This window comes from Hydra vulgaris, chromosome 01 (assembly GCF_038396675.1).
Source record: "Hydra vulgaris chromosome 01, alternate assembly HydraT2T_AEP".
Classification (NCBI taxonomy): domain Eukaryota; kingdom Metazoa; phylum Cnidaria; class Hydrozoa; order Anthoathecata; family Hydridae; genus Hydra; species Hydra vulgaris.
The window spans coordinates 1,538,709-1,555,201 of record NC_088920.1 but is presented as its reverse complement, the minus strand read 5'-3'; the positions used below and the strand labels follow the sequence as shown (position 1 = coordinate 1,555,201).

Here is a 16,493-nt window from a genome sequence, read left to right as displayed (position 1 = left end):
TCACCTGAATACCCCTATTATCAAACCTCTTACAACTACAGTAAAGCTGACTGGAATTCTTTCTGTGATTTTCTTCGTGATGGCCGTTGGGTAGAAATCTTTCAACTTCCTGTCGACAAATGTGCTTCTTACATAACTTCGTGGATTCAGGCTGGCATGGAATCTTTTATTCCCTCTCGACGATTCCAGGTCAAGCCTCACTCTCCTCCATGGTTTTCCTCACACTTTGCTGCTGCGATTGCCAATCGAAACCATTACTTCCATATTTATCAGCAAAACAATTCTCCAGAAAACAGACGTCTGTTTATTACTGCTAGAAACAACTGTAAAAAGGTTTTGTCTAACGCCAAAACCCGCTATTCTCAGGTCATGAAATCTCGTATCTCATCTCAAAAATTAGGCTCTCGTGACTTCTGGAGAATATTTAATAATATCAATAATAAGGGCAAATCTATAATTCCACCTCTCTTGTATGGTTCAGACTTTGTCACCTCACCTAAAGACAAAGCCGAACTGTTTGCTAAAAACTTTTCATCAATATCAACTCTTGATTCCACTAATTGCGTTCTACCTGATATTGCCAACAAACAGGTTGATCCATTGCTTGACATTCATATCACTCCAGCATCTGTATCTAAAGTGATTTTCTGCCTAGACTCTTCTACAGCTTGTGGCCCAGACAACATACCTGTTATTGTCTTGCAGAAGTGTTCTCCGGAGCTGTTGTCTATACTCTCAAAACTATTCAACAAGTGCTTATCAGAGTCTTGTTTTCCAGCCTGCTGGAAAGCCGCATCTGTTATCCCTATCTTCAAAAATTCTGGAGAGCGATCTGATTTGTCTAACTACCGTCCCATAAGTCTTCTTCCTATCATAAGCAAGGTTTTTGAATCTTTAATCAACAAACACTTAATTTCTCATCTTGAATCTAATAACTTACTTTCTGACCATCAATATGGATTTCGATCTTCTCGTTCTACAGCTGATTTGCTAACAGTAATAACTGACAGGTTTTATCATGCATTAGATGAAGGTGGAGAGGTTAAGGCCATTGCTCTTGACATTTTAAAAGCGTTTGATAAAGTTTGGCATGCTGGTCTTCTCCATAAGCTTTCTTCTTATGGTGTATCCGGCAACATCTTTAAGATCATTGAATCCTTCCTTTCCAATCGTAGCATAAAAGTTGTCCTCAATGGACAACACTCTTCTTCTTATTCTGTAACTTCAGGGGTTCCTCAAGGTTCTATCCTTGGCCCTATACTCTTTTTAATTTACATTAACGATCTTCCAGATATTCTCACATCTAAGGTGGCATTGTTTGCTGATGATACTACCATTTATTCTTGTCGTGATAAGAAACCAACACCCTCTGATTGCTTGGAGGAGGCATTTGAGCTTGAAAAGGATCTCACTTCTGCTACAGCATGGGGCTCACAGTGGCTGGTGAACTTTAATTCAGATAAAACTCAATTTTTTTCAGCCAATCGTTATCGCAATAATTTAGATCTTCCTATATTTATGAACGGTGATGTACTCGATGAGTCACCTACTCTTCATCTTCTAGGATTAACTCTTACTTCCAATCTTTCTTGGAAACCATATATCAAATCGGTTGCAAAATTAGCATCTGCTAAGGTTGCATCTCTTTATCGAGCTCGCCACTTTCTTACTCTGGATTCTATTCTCTATCTCTATAAATCTCAAATCCGGCTTTGTATGGAATACTGTTGCCATATCTGGGGCGGATCTTCTAATGATGCCCTTTCTCTTTTAGACAAGGTGCAAAAATGCATTGTAAACATAGTTGGACCTGCTCTTGCGGCCAACCTTCAACCATTATCACATCGTCGTAATGTTTCTTCTCTTTCTCTTTTTTACAAATACTATAATGGGCACTGCTCTAAAGAGCTAGCGTCTCTTGTGCCATCTACTAAAATTCATTCTCGTGTTACTCGTCATTCAATTAAGTGTCATCCTTTTTGTGTGACTGTTCCTAAGTGCTCCAAAAACGCTTATTCGTCTAGTTTTTTTCCTCGAACATCAGCTCTTTGGAATTCGCTTCCTTCATCTTGCTTTCCTGATTCATATAATTTGCAATCTTTTAAATTGTCCGTCAATCGTTATCTTGCTCTACAATCTTCATCTTTTCTCTTACAGTAACTTCCAACTTTATATAGTGGCTGCTTGCAGCCTTGTTGGAAGCGAAGATGTTTAAAAAAAAAAAAAAAAAAAAAAAAATATCTTTACTCATGGCTAATTACATAAATGTATCTATGTATGTATGTATAAACTTTGTTAATAATATATGACTTGTTAATTTTTGTTTTGATACCCTTTCAAATAAATGTTGTTAAGTTCTAAGTTTGTAAATTATTTTTTTCTGCATGTAATTAAGAGAAATTTAATTTACATACTTCATTCTTTAAAATCTTATCAGGTCAAACATCATGTATCTAGAACTTTAATTATCTTTAACTCTCCTTGGAGTCTTATATTTATTTTTTTATCTCAAACCGCTTTTTTCTCCATGAATCTATATTCTTTCAATTTGTCAAGATCAAATAAATATTTAAAATATAACATAGAAGGTCATTATAGAATATCATAGGATAGGTTGGGTCATTTTTTTTATTCAAAATAATGTACACATTTAAACAGAGATTTTTTATCAAAAGTCCTAAACTTCAAAAAAAAATAGGCTCATATAGAAGATGTTTTATCTGGAAAAAAAGCTGCTTAATAATTAGATTCAATTTTAAGACAGAAAGTTGCATAGTTTTTTTGAAGTAAGCAACATTGTCCAGTGGGGTAATGCATTTCTATATGTTAATGTGTATTGTATCATTAAGAATCTAATACTTAAACAAGAATAATTGTTTTTAAAATCAAAATTACTTTAAATAAAAAATCTGACTGTGTTTTTATTATTATTTTTTTTTTGTTTATGTTGCTATGGTATCATTTATATGATCATTAAAGATTTACAATACTATATTTTCTATTAAAATTAGTAGATAATTCAGGGTAGTAGTTTTATAGCATAGCACATTGAATTTTTACTATATAAACATGTCATTTATGAAGGATGATAAATCTCTAATATGCAACACATAAACTTTCAGTTAATTTTCGCTTCTGTTTAAGTTCTTCCTTAAGCATAATTTCATCAGCTTTGACTTTATAAGTACTTGGACTTTCAAGTTTGAATATCATATATTCATTATGGAGAATTATAATATGATTTATTCATATAATAGTTCTCCATAATTGGGGGTAATGTGGGTTAATTGAACACAACTCCTAAGACAACTTGAAAAGTTATATATAAACTTTTTTTAATGTACTAAAAATGATGTATAATCGTGATTTTAATTTTTTTTTTTATAAAAATAATTTGTTTTGTTATATGTATTTTTTTCTTAACATCAAAAATTATAGCTATTTTAAAGGGTTTAAATTTAACCCGCCTCAGAAAAAAAAAACTTATATTTTTTTGTCTGAAATTTGAAACAAATGTTTTTCTGAAGGAAGCAAAAGAAAGAAATCAGTTTTTGTTAGAAAAAGCAATGGCTCAAATAGAGGAAGAAGATGATGAAATAAAAAAACTAAATGAAGTAATTATAAATGCCAAATGCCATGCAATTCGTGATATGCAACTTGTTGAAAAAGTTGAAATAAAAAAAGAAATGGCAGAAGAGGAGAAAAGGTTTTTTATTTTTACCATTTCATTGAAACTTGTAAACAAATTTGATATGTATTAACTTTTGTAAAGTGGAATTAAATTTTGCCTTAAAGGCTTGATATAATGATGGAAAATGATCGATTGCGTGCCCTAGTTGAATATGAAGACAGAGAAAATGTTAAACGTATACAAAGACTAAAGGGTGCTCAATTATTGCACCAACAAATTGAGGAAAACGAACAGCAAAGTATATTAGAACAAGAAAAAAAGGAACATGAAACTAAAGTATGTGTTTTTACTTTCTACTAAGTCCAGAGTTCATTCAAATAAAATTTATTTAGACACATTTTTCTATTAATAATAGTTTTTTTTCATACTTTCATTTTTACAAATTTGCTTTTTTACTTTCACTTTTGTACTTTCACTTTGTACTTTCACTTTGTACTTTCACTTTTGTACTTTCACTTTGTACTTTCACTTTTGTACTTTTACTCTTGTAATTATTATTTACTTATGTAAGTAGTTAAGATTTAATATATAAATTTTTGTTTACTGTTATTGTGGTGATAAAACCTTTACTTATTAGGCTATGCTTCAATATTTGGAAAAACTGCAAAAAGAGGATAAAGATGCATTAATAAAAAAGCGTGAAAACCAAAAAACACTACTGCATGATGTTGCCAGAGCATATCAGGTTGAAAAAAATTTAAAAAAAAATGATATGAGAGGAATTTAATGATTTGCTTTTAGATTTTATTAAATGTTAAAGTGTTTTTATTTTTTGTGAAGGATACAAAGCAAATCAAAGAGCGGCAAAAACAACTCGAACAATTAGAAGATAAAAAAGTCACTGAGTATCTTAAAGAAAAAGAGGTTTTATTTTTGTTTTTATAAACATGTTTGATTTTAAATGTTATTTTATAGTTTTTTATTTCGTCATATACTACTTATGGTTTTTTTTTATTTTTGTAACTTGATTAAATCTGCTTCATTTTACATACTCCATTAAAATTGTTTCTTGTTTTTAAAGTGTTTAGAATTTTTAATTTAATCTAATTTTTTGTGATTTGCTTTTGCTTTGTTTTTTTTAGCAATGCAGTTTCCTAAATATTAGTTATATTATTAATATAAATATTATGATTTTTAAATTCATTATATTTATTATTATTACAATAACTTTAATAATATCATTGTAAGTTGTTAAGTTTTGTTAATAACTGTTTGAAACTGCTAAGTGAGTATTTAAATATTTTCTGAAAATTAGTGTTAATTTTTTTTTTCTCGTTATTTTGTTATTATATTTTTTAATTTTTTAACTTACATAAACATAATTAAAATATTATTTTTGTTATAATTTTTTATCATAATTATTTTTTATAGTTTAAGTTATTATACTCTGTGCAAATGACCAAGAGTTGTAACAAAGTTTTTTGGTCATTATATCATATTTTTTTATATATTGTATTTTAGATTAATCTTCTCTGTTTTAATTTTTTTTTAGTATCATTAAATATTGTATTTTAGTTGAGAGAAGAAATGTTCGAAGTAGAAAAAAAAGTGTTACAGTTTGAGAAAGAAAAGGAAATCGCTCGTCTAAGAAAACAGCAAGAAAATGCTAAAGATAAACACAATGAAAAAGTAAAGTTATACTTTAATTGAATTACAGTTTAAAAGTTATTTTTATTAATAATTTAATGAAAATAACAAATCAAATAATCTATTTTAATAAAGTTGAAACAAAACTTAATTAGTATCAGACCGGAGTAAACTTAAATAAAAAGTGGTTTAAATGTAAAAAAAAAAAAATGATTATAAAAACAAGATTATTTGTTTTACCCGTAAAATTTTACAGTTTTTATAATAATTGCAGATTTATGACAATATTTTGGGTTTGGATGACAATATTTTGGGTTTGTTGACTTTTTAAGTATACAGTTAAAAACGTTTTTTGATATTTTTATATAATGCTTTAGAGTACAATGAGTAAATCTTGTGATATTGTTAGTCAAATCGAAGTAGAAACTGTTTTTGATTCTTTTGGTGAGAGTTTTGTTGTATTCCTAGATAAGAGCATTACGACACTGCACCATCATTGGTAGCTTTTGACTTGTCAACTTTTAAGTTTTGGTAACAAGCATATGATTCCTGTGCTTCTGGATGATTTAACAGAAAATTTTTGGCCTCTTTTTTTTCGGGCAAAACTAAAAACATTATAGAAACAAAATGTTCTTTGGGTCAAAAACCTTTTAGGGCTGCTCAAGTCTGTGCCACACATGATTATTCTTTTCAGAGCTGTGCCACACATGATTATTCTCTTCAGAGCTGTCAACATATGATTATTCTCGTCAGAGCTGTCCACACATGATTATTCTCTTCAGAGCTGTCCAAGTCAGTAGAAGCCAAGCTATAGATTTGAGATTGGCTACCATAGCCAACCTCAAGCTGTTCCAAATCATATTGATATTTTTAATTGTGCCGTTAGCACTGCTTTATTAATAATGTGTTCTTCAAGCTGGTAAATGAGGAGGCAGCAGAGGGCATCACTGTTCATAGCCAATTTTGCTGATGAGAACTGAATGGTGGCCTTGCTGACAAAGCAAATTTTAGGAGAACTTCGTCTTTCGCCATTTCCAATTTTTTTTTTTGAAAATCAATATTTGCTGAAAATGATTTTATTTCTAAAATGATAAAATTTTTGTTTAAAAAATTTGTCTTTATTAATTTTATTTAAAAAAAGTCATTATGGATAATTTAGTCGCATCAAAATAATAAATAAAAAGTAAACCTAACGCAAAAGATTCAAACCAATTGTTAATTACTTTTAGTTATCAAAAAAACTTAAACTTCAAATATTAAATATAAACTATATAAGGCTGACTATTATCATACATAACATCAATCTTTCAAAATGATCTATAAATTTCTATCAATTTTAAATTTTTTTTCATTATAGGAAGCACTACGGGCTAAAAGAAATCAAGAAGATATTGATCGTGAATGGAGAAAAAAAGAAAGAGAAAGTGCTATAAAAAAGTGAAATTTTTTTATCTTTTGAAAAAAAATTTTGTTAAAATAAAGCAAAAAGTTCACCATTTTATAATTTTGGTTTTGGAATTATGCTTTTAAGTATTAACGTAACTAAAAACCTTATCAACTTATCAGTTAAATAAAAAATAAATAAATATATATATTTTTTCAAACATATTATTAATCCAAATAATATTTTTGTTTGTTAACAGAACAGAAGCTGAAAAAAAGTTACGTCAAGCCAGAGAAGAACAAATTTCCAACAGAGATCATTTGTTGGCTGTTCAGGCTGCAAGAGATAGGGCAGAATTTGAAAGAAGCTTACAGTATGTTTACTATTTTAATCATTTTTGTAAATATTTCGGTATATTTTTGTTTATGCATAAAATATTAGTAATCTTTTTTAAGAGCTCAACGGATGCAAGCCCAAAAAGATGAAGAATATAGTCAGGAGTTTTTGCAAAAACGAGCACTGTATGCTGATAATGTACGCTATCAAATCAAAGAAAAAGAAAAGCAAAGAATTATGGAGCGACAGTCATTTTTTCAAGAAGGTATTAAGCTAGATAACGAAGCTAAAGAAAGAAGACAAAAGTTAGATGAAATTAAAAGAAGGAAATTAAAAGAACTTAAAGAAGCTGGTGTTCCAGATAAGTACGTTACCGAAGTAGCTAGACGCATTGATAGGCCAGCAATGTCTTTATCAAATATGGTTTAATAATAGTAATTTTTTAGTTTTCATAATCTTGTAGTTTTTTTTCAATTAATAATGGTAGTCAAAAATAAATTTTAAAACATTTTTCTGTTATTTTATACTTTCACTTTGTTGTTTGCTTTGCTAAATCATGAAAAAAATGGCAATAAATTTTTGACTGATCACTTGATTCCAAGTACAGAGTATTTTTATATTAAAATGTAATAATATTTTTTTTCCTGTATATGTAATTATAAAAATAGTGATTTTATTATTTATTTTATGAAAAATCTTTATATTTCCAGTAATAAAATTATATTGTATATATTTGTATTTATAACAAAAGATTATAATATTTTTGCTGCAAAATTTAATTACACTAAATCCTATTTTTCTTATATTACAAAATATAAATAAGTTTTGATCGTTTATAAATAATTGTCTCTAAGAAAAGTTATATTTTTATAAGTAATATTAGTAACGTTATATTCTTCACGTGGTATTACTGATATTCTTTGACTTCTATTTGTAATGAAGACAAAAACTGAAAAGTAGTTTAATTTTGTTTATATAATTGAATTCATAAATTCTAGACTCAAATATAAGAATGGGGGAACCTAATGTTTTGGATGATGCAAGTTCGATTTGGAAGTTTTTAGATAACATGTATGTTTCAAATCCTGTTGCATATAAAAAATTCATTGACGGTGTATTAAACGAAGGCAAAGAACAAAACATGGGGCCTCCTAAAGCTCACCTTGCTATTCAAACAGTTAGAGTAAGTGTGTGGAACGTCTTTTTTTTTTCTATACTGTAAACTTTATTTTATCATAACCATTTTCAATGTTTTCCTTTGAAAATTATGATATTGTATTATTTTCCACCTTTTTATAGATACCTCCTGTTATTCCTTCTAGAAAATATTTTATAAATGTGGCAAAATGGACTCAAGTCCCACAGCCTGAAAATACTTGTAGCCCGATTCCCATGATTATTTCTGAACAACGTAAAGAACTGATTGATGAAGAATGGGCTAACTTAATCGATATTGCGGTTAATCCTATCTTATTCGAAAAAAACGGACTTTTTTACACAGATGTTTCTGAGATACTCCAAGCATCTCTATTATACGCTGAGTCGAAATTTTCTTTAAAGTTATCAAAAAATTATACAATACTCAATGTAAAATATATTGGAAATGAAGATAATCTCTTAAATTTTATGTGCCCCACATTACGCGATTCTATAAAAAAAGCTGGTTCTATATTGGATCAAGATAAGATTCGGCAATCCAATCAAGAAACAATAAATAAGCCAAACCTTGACTCTTCAATATCTACAACAAACAACACTAATAATTCTTTTGCTCTCAAAGAAATATCATCCAAAGTTTCTTCACAAACATGCTCTAAAAAAAATTTTCTTCAGACACCAAAAGCAGAAATGGATGTCAATAAAATATCCAAGCAAATTTGTTTCACTATAGAACTGCCAGGTGTAGGTAGTGTAAGCGAATGCATTCTTGAGTTAACTGAGGTAAGAAACACACATTTTAATGTCAAGTAAGTTATCAAATTTTTTGGTAATTTCTAAAAAGTCTATATACATTATTTATATGTACAAAGCCTTTTTTTTTTTAGGATGAACTGTTGTTAGTGGTGACCGAAAAATACGAGCTTCATCTAGATTTACCTTTAAGTATTGACGTAAATACATCGAAAGCAAAGTTTATTAAAGATGAACAAATTTTACTCATCACTGCGCCATTTTTAATCAAATAAGTTTACTACATATTAATTTAAAAATTTTATAATGATTTGCGATATTTTCTAGTGATACTTGTCATTTTTAAATGATAAACGTAGTAAAAAGTCATATGTATTTTATTCTATTTACAAGGTTTGTAAATAGACTAAAATACAAATCTTTTCTCAAGATATTTGAGATGGAATAGTGCTTAGGTTTTAACCAAATCAGTTATTGATTTCTTTCTATCGATTTGTATCCAAGCGCGGATCCGGACCATGTCGTAAGGGTGGCGATTTTAAATGCTTTTAGGTTTGGGGAATGCAGACGATCTAATAAGGAAAGGGGGCGATTTTCAGATTAAATGATTTGTAAGCAAGCAATCACACAATTTTGAATTTGCACTACATAATTTTATTAAAATTGTAATTTTATTTAGACAGCCTAACTATATTATTTCAAAGGTCCTTTATTTATCTTGAAGCCAACAAGCTGACAAATTCCTGAAATAACCAGAAGTTTTGAATATAAAATAACTGGTTATTTCTACAAACTTGAGCGCTAGTTATATATTTTAATTGAGGTCTTTTATGTTGGAATGTCTGAATGCGTTATTTCGATACGTCTTGGTTAAACAAGTTGTTTCAATTTGTAAAGCAGTATTGATTTACAGAAAAATTAATACGTTCTTTAAAAAAGATAAACAAGATTTTCGTCGAAATAAATAAAGTCAGTAAATCAAAAGTTCTTTAAAAGAAACATAAAAACTGCTGAGCCAAATACGTAATATTCCCAATCATAGCTGTTTATATACGTAATCATTTTTTTGGTTATTCTAGTACTAGATTGCATATATGACTCTGGCCATATATGCAACTTGGTAATTGCAACAGTAGTAAGAATAGAGGTGTTAACGTCCTGGTTAAATACTACTCCGCGGTGCTTCGTAATATGGCCGTTAGGTCTTCTTGGAGCATCTTAAACAACTAAAAAGAAGTACTGTACAGCATTCAATGAGCTTCCTAACTTCAACGATTTATATACATATATACATATATATATATATATATATATATATATATATATATATATATATATATATATATATATATATATAAATATATATATATAAATTTCTTCTTTTTAGAACATTGTAACTCTACTGACTGTGTCATATATATATACATACATATATATATACATATATATATATATATATATATATACATATATATATATATATATATATATATATATATATATATATATATATATATATATATATATATATATATATATATATATATACACACAGTCAGTGGAGTTAAAAAATTCTAAAAAGAAGAAATTTTTAATAGAAGTAAAAATTTTTAATAGACGTAAAGCATCATATCACCGGTTCGAATTTTCCCTCTAATGGACAAGTACTGATAGTTTTGTTCAATAATATTTGTAAAGTAAATTTAAGTGACAAAAGTGCAACTCTTACTATTTGTAAGTGTATTTATAACTGGGTAAAGGCACAAACACTGATCAAATTCTTACCTATTGTGTTAATAAGCTAGTTTCATTAAACCAAGATTATAGAAAGTTGCAAAAAAAGAATTATTTAAATAAACCCAACATAAGTTTTCTTCCAGCTTTTAAGTTTCCAAAATTTATGAGTAATGTCTTAGATATTTAACAATATCTTAGACATTACTCATGCCCATGCGCTTCGGTTAGTTAAAATCAATGAGTGTAGGATTTTCTTGGAGCACTAAAGAGAGCATGATTGGCCTGGCAACTTAGCCGCTGCGTATAAAAAATTTACAAAAAAAAAGGAAATAGGCGCTGAGAAACGGTGAGGTGGAAAAGCAATGGGCTAGAACACTCATGTCACTCTGGCAAACTATTGCCGGCTATGGATTCACGTAAACCTTAAGAAGAATGCCTCCCGATAGTTATTACATATGATTATAACAAACAACTTATCGCTGAGCCAAACTTGAACAGCCCATTAAAAACGGAAATGGAACAGGCTCTTTGGAATGCCGATATCAACTGGAATCTTAATGAGAGAGTGCAAATTCTCTGTTTGTATAATACGGCTTCAATAGGCTTCCCAAACAAAACTGGATAAAGATATGCTTATTTTTGCTTGTCGTCATCACGTCTACAAACTACTATTAAAAGTATTTTTAATGCAAAAATTAGCCATAAAACTACAAGCCCAATCATTCGGTTGTGTAAAAAGTTCATAGAAAACTGGAATTATGTCGATACAAAAAAAAATACAAATCTGTACAGAAAAGCTTTTTTGTTTAAGTGTTTCAGAAATTGATCGACTGCAAGATTTCTACCAATATAAATTGACTAAAAAAAGAAAAAAAGATTGGGAATGGCTCTGAGCAAGGACATTTGGACTTCAAGAAACTTTGATCCATACCAATCATTGTCTGATCATTAAGTTGACAAGGAGTGAACCCTTAATAAGTATGTCGTTTCTGTCAGTCCGTTCAGTGAGAGGCACACAGCAAACAACATTGCCAAAAAGATCGACAAGAAAGTTAAATTACAAAATGTACTTTTTTACGTGAGTTAAGTTAATTGTGTTCAAAGTGATATGCCTGATCTCGCAATTATGCACGTTTATAATTAGTGCAAAGGAAAGTTAGTTATTTTAGTGTTTGTATTAGACATAAATTACCATACTGTGACAATACTAAACATTTCATATGGCTGTATTTTTTGTTTAATTTTGATATAGTAGCCAAAATAATTGTAATGTCCAAGCCCCCCAGTCGAATACTAAATTTTACATTAAGGATTAACTAGTATGTCTCGTTATGTCTCGTTATGTCCAGTTAAAAAGATGTAAAATCCGGGAAATTGTGAGGCTCCTATTTTGTCCGCGACAAAATAGGAGCTTCCGTATTAAGTTAATTTTTTAATCTATTTAGATAAAAATATGAACATTCAAACTCAAGCGTATTGATTTCATTAAAATAATTCATATCTGGGTCGGATTCATTGTCAAGTTAAAATAGTTACTTTGAAAAAAAATTTTCAAAGTTATTGATAACAATTTTAGTCATTTTTGTAGCCAATTTATTTTGGAAAAAAAAAAGATTTATCGTATATCCCTTTAAGAATTATTGATTATTTTATAGTATTGTATACATCAGAAATTGTCAAAAATTACATAAACCTTTCTTAATTGACCATTATATCATTCACTGTTGAGTTATTAGGATTTGCGCATGCGCATGGGATATATAAATGGGGAATTTATGAAGAAATTAGTCTGTATAGTAGATATTTGCATGAAAAAAAATTATTGTTAAAACTCCAGTCATATTTGGTTTGGAATTTCCAATTAGATTTTTTTTCAATAGATTTTTCCAGGACTATAGACTGTTTATTGAAAAAAAAAAGACTTTTGAGGTAAGTTGGCAAAATTTTTACTGGGCTAGTTGGCATTTACTATAGAACAAATATATACTTTTATAAAATTAATTTTTAATAATAAAATAAAAAATTTTTTCAGGGGCTTTTTTTAACTGATAAAAAATGGGCTACTGTTTTATAATAAATGCAAGTTTAAAATGTTACATAAATCTCTTTAAGACTGCGCTTCAATATTTACAAAAAATTTATCCTTTTGGGATACTGAGCTTAAGAGTAAAAACAGAGGCAACTAGACCCTGAACTCTTTTTTATAAAATTGCATATTTATATATAGTATATTTATGAGTATGCAATTATAGTAACTGTACTATAGTATATGAGTATGCAATTATAGTAACTGTACTATAGTATATGAGTATGCAATTATAGTAACTGTACTATAGTATATGAGTATGCAATTATAGTAACTGTACTATAGTATATGAGTATGCAATTATAGTAACTGTACTATAGTATATGAGTATGCAATTATAGTAACTGTACTATAGTATATGAGTATGCAATTATAGTAACTGTACTATAGTATATGAGTATGCAATTATAGTAACTGTACTATAGTATATGAGTATGCAATTATAGTAACTGTACTATAGTATATGAGTATGCAATTATAGTAACTGTACTATAGTATATGAGTATGCAATTATAGTAACTGTACTATAGTATATGAGTATGCAATTATAGTAACTTTATACCCAAATAATTAAAGTAAAGTAATAGTAAGTTAAGGTAAATGTAAACTGCTAAACTATAGTTTAGCTGCATGTAGAATTCAAAACAATAAATAATTTAGAAGCTCTTTTATTTATGTTAAAGCTAACAAGCCAGCAAATTCCTGAAATGTTTTAAAAAAAACTCATCACAAGCTTTTAATAATGTTTAGAGTATAATTATTGTTTAAACTTTTGGTTTGAAATTTCATGATAAAACATCCAACAATGGTCAGCCATCATAATTTCATTTTAAAATCTTTGGTAAAGAACTTTTATGGCTCTAATGTTTTGGTGAAAGTGTATTCCTTGCTCGTGACTCACTTCGCCAAGGTTTTAAGGAAAGAAGTCTAGATGGGAATGGAGGAAGTGCATTTTCAATTACATTCGACCATACATTTCTTTATAAGCATAATGGAGTTTTGAAACTCCACCCTTAAATGCATGAGATTTGTTATCAGTCATAAAGTTTGAGTATGTCCAATTAAAGTCAGCCAGGCTTCCAATGGGTTGAGGAGTCTTTCAAATTTATTATTCATTAAAAATTTCTGTATTTATACCCAGCAAAAAAACCTTCAATGTTGCTGCGCTAAAGTTTTAAAACTTTATAATAAGAAATTGAAAGATTTGTGAATTAGCTTTACACATCGCTTTAACAAAATTCTTTATTAAACCAAGCTTAATGTGGAGAGGTGGTATGAGGATCTTTTGCGGATCAACAAAAGGTACATACTAGACTTGTTTCTGGAACATATTTAGTCCAAAGTGTCCATTCACGTTTGCATCTAAGTTTTGGTGCACATCCATTTACATACCTATAACTTTTAGATCTCCGCAGATGTGCTATTGATGACTGTTGTAATTGGTTAGTTTAAATTACAAAATGACATGTTTCCAAAATCCTTTAATAACTTATTTCTAAAAATTGATTATAATTACTTAACGAGGTGCTCTATCCATAATTTTAATTTACGTAAGTAAAGTCTTAAAACATCTGATTACTCAATTTCATATAAAGGACCTCGTCTGTGAAACATAGTTCTTAATGAAAATATGAAAAGTATAACTTCAATAAATTGTTTTAAAAATATAGCTAAACAGTATTTACTTGAAATAAAATACACAAACATATTTTTGTATTTTTACTTGAAAAAAATCATGTAACATTTCTCACTGTTTCTATTTATTTAATTTTTGCAATTTATCGTGTTGTTGTGATGACCTGTTTTATATAACGAGTATTTGTAAATTTATATAATGAGAAATTTGAAAAAAATATTTAACGCATACTATAGGGGCTTGGTGACGAGACTTCTGTCTTCTACTTGCTCCTGTTGTTTAAATTTTTTTTTTAATTTAAATTTTTTTGATAAAAATTGTAAAACAAGAACGTTGTAAAATGTTTTATTAATGACAAAGTAGTATTTTCGTATTGTCATATATTTCTTTTAGATGCACACAATGGGCAAAAAAAAAACAGAATGTCGTTTCCATTATACAAGTGCTGCTTTCAGGCTTCTTCAAAAAGTACTGCTTCCAGGCTTCTTTGCAACAAATTAAACATTCAATAAACTTTGTTCATTTTTTAATGAGTTGTCAAGTTTTCTAAATATTTTAAAAGACTAATTTCGTTCTTTTTGTTAATCCACAGATCATATGTTAAAAGTTCTAAAGTTTATTGGATTCTTATAGTCACTAATGTTGTTGTATGCAAACACAGATGCACAGAACTCCATTATTTTTAAGTGTACAATTTGATAATGATAACCAAGATTTGTTTCAATCTTCTCAATAGAACAGAAGGTTATTTTTTACCGAAATCACTAAATCAAGAATTATCATTTTTTTCTTCTGGAAAAAACAAATTTGTTTTCCATTAAGAAGCAAAACGTGACTTTGACAACATCAAATGTATACTTTCTGTTATGATCTCTCATCATTTTATAAATTAGTTAGTTTTAGAGATATGTTTTTAAATATATATATATATATATATATATATATATATATATATATATATATATATATATATATATATATATATATATATATATATATATATATATTGCTGTTGCATGATTTAGTATTAAAAATACTAAACTCTTGATTGTTGTAAAGTGCTCAATATTTAAGAAAATATATATTTTTTCAAAAACAGAGCGTTTTATAATTAAATTTTAGAAAAAACAACTTTTAAGGTACTTTATGGCTGATGATTGCCGATAGGCATGAAACTTTTAGTTCCATTAAAAGTTGTTTTTTCTAAAATTTAATTATATACATATATATATATATATATATATATATATATATATATATATATATATATATATATATATATATATATATATATATATATATATATATATAAATATATATATATATATATATATATATATATATATATATATATATATATATATATATATATATATATATATATGGACTTCATATTTATTTTTTGATAGGAAAATAACATAATTCAGGTAGATTTTGTTTCCAGTTTTTCTCCTAAAAGTAAGTAAAAAGTTGATATAAAATATCGAAAAGTACGACCATTCGAAATATTATGGACGTATATATATATATATATATATATATATATATATATTATATATATAATATATATATATATATATATATATATATATATATATATATATATGTATATATATATATATACGCTAATGTATATATATATATATATATATATATATGTATATACATTATATATATATATGTATATACATTATATATATATATATATATATATATATATATAATGTATATATATATATATACGCTAATGTATATATATATATATATATATATATATATATATTATATATATATATATATATACGCTAATGTATATATATATATATATATATATATATATATATATATATATACGCTAATGTATATATATATATATATATATATATATATATATATACGCTAATGTATATATATATATATATATATATATTATATATATACGCTAATGTATATATATATATATATATACGCTATTGTATATATATATATATATATATATATATATATATATATATATATATATATATATATATATATATATATATATATATAATATACATTAACGTCCATAATTTTTCGAATGTTTGTACTTTTCGATTTTTTATATCAACTTTTTACTTTTAGG

At 27.3% G+C, this 16,493-nt stretch overlaps 2 protein-coding genes across 2 annotated transcripts in view; both read left to right on the top strand.

Annotated features, from left to right (window-relative positions):
• LOC100209004 (cilia- and flagella-associated protein 45) overlaps positions 1–7,522 on the top strand; it is a 30,430-nt gene extending 22,908 nt beyond the window's left edge. Inside the window, exons 7-14 of the mRNA XM_065787184.1 lie at positions 3,528–3,706; positions 3,796–3,967; positions 4,269–4,376; positions 4,472–4,555; positions 5,207–5,320; positions 6,636–6,715; positions 6,922–7,035; positions 7,118–7,522. Coding sequence (XP_065643256.1) covers positions 3,528–3,706; positions 3,796–3,967; positions 4,269–4,376; positions 4,472–4,555; positions 5,207–5,320; positions 6,636–6,715; positions 6,922–7,035; positions 7,118–7,427 — 1,161 coding nt within the window. The 3' untranslated portion in view covers positions 7,428–7,522. The remainder of the gene's footprint in view (positions 1–3,527; positions 3,707–3,795; positions 3,968–4,268; positions 4,377–4,471; positions 4,556–5,206; positions 5,321–6,635; positions 6,716–6,921; positions 7,036–7,117) is intronic.
• LOC100205500 (PIH1 domain-containing protein 2) lies at positions 7,493–9,220 on the top strand. The gene is made up of 4 exons (XM_065787185.1): positions 7,493–7,624; positions 7,997–8,181; positions 8,298–8,939; positions 9,044–9,220. Exons 2-4 carry the CDS (start codon positions 8,011–8,013, stop codon positions 9,182–9,184), a joined length of 954 nt encoding a protein of 317 aa, XP_065643257.1. The 5' UTR covers positions 7,493–7,624; positions 7,997–8,010; the 3' UTR covers positions 9,185–9,220.
• Positions 9,221–16,493: the final 7,273 nt, after the last annotated feature.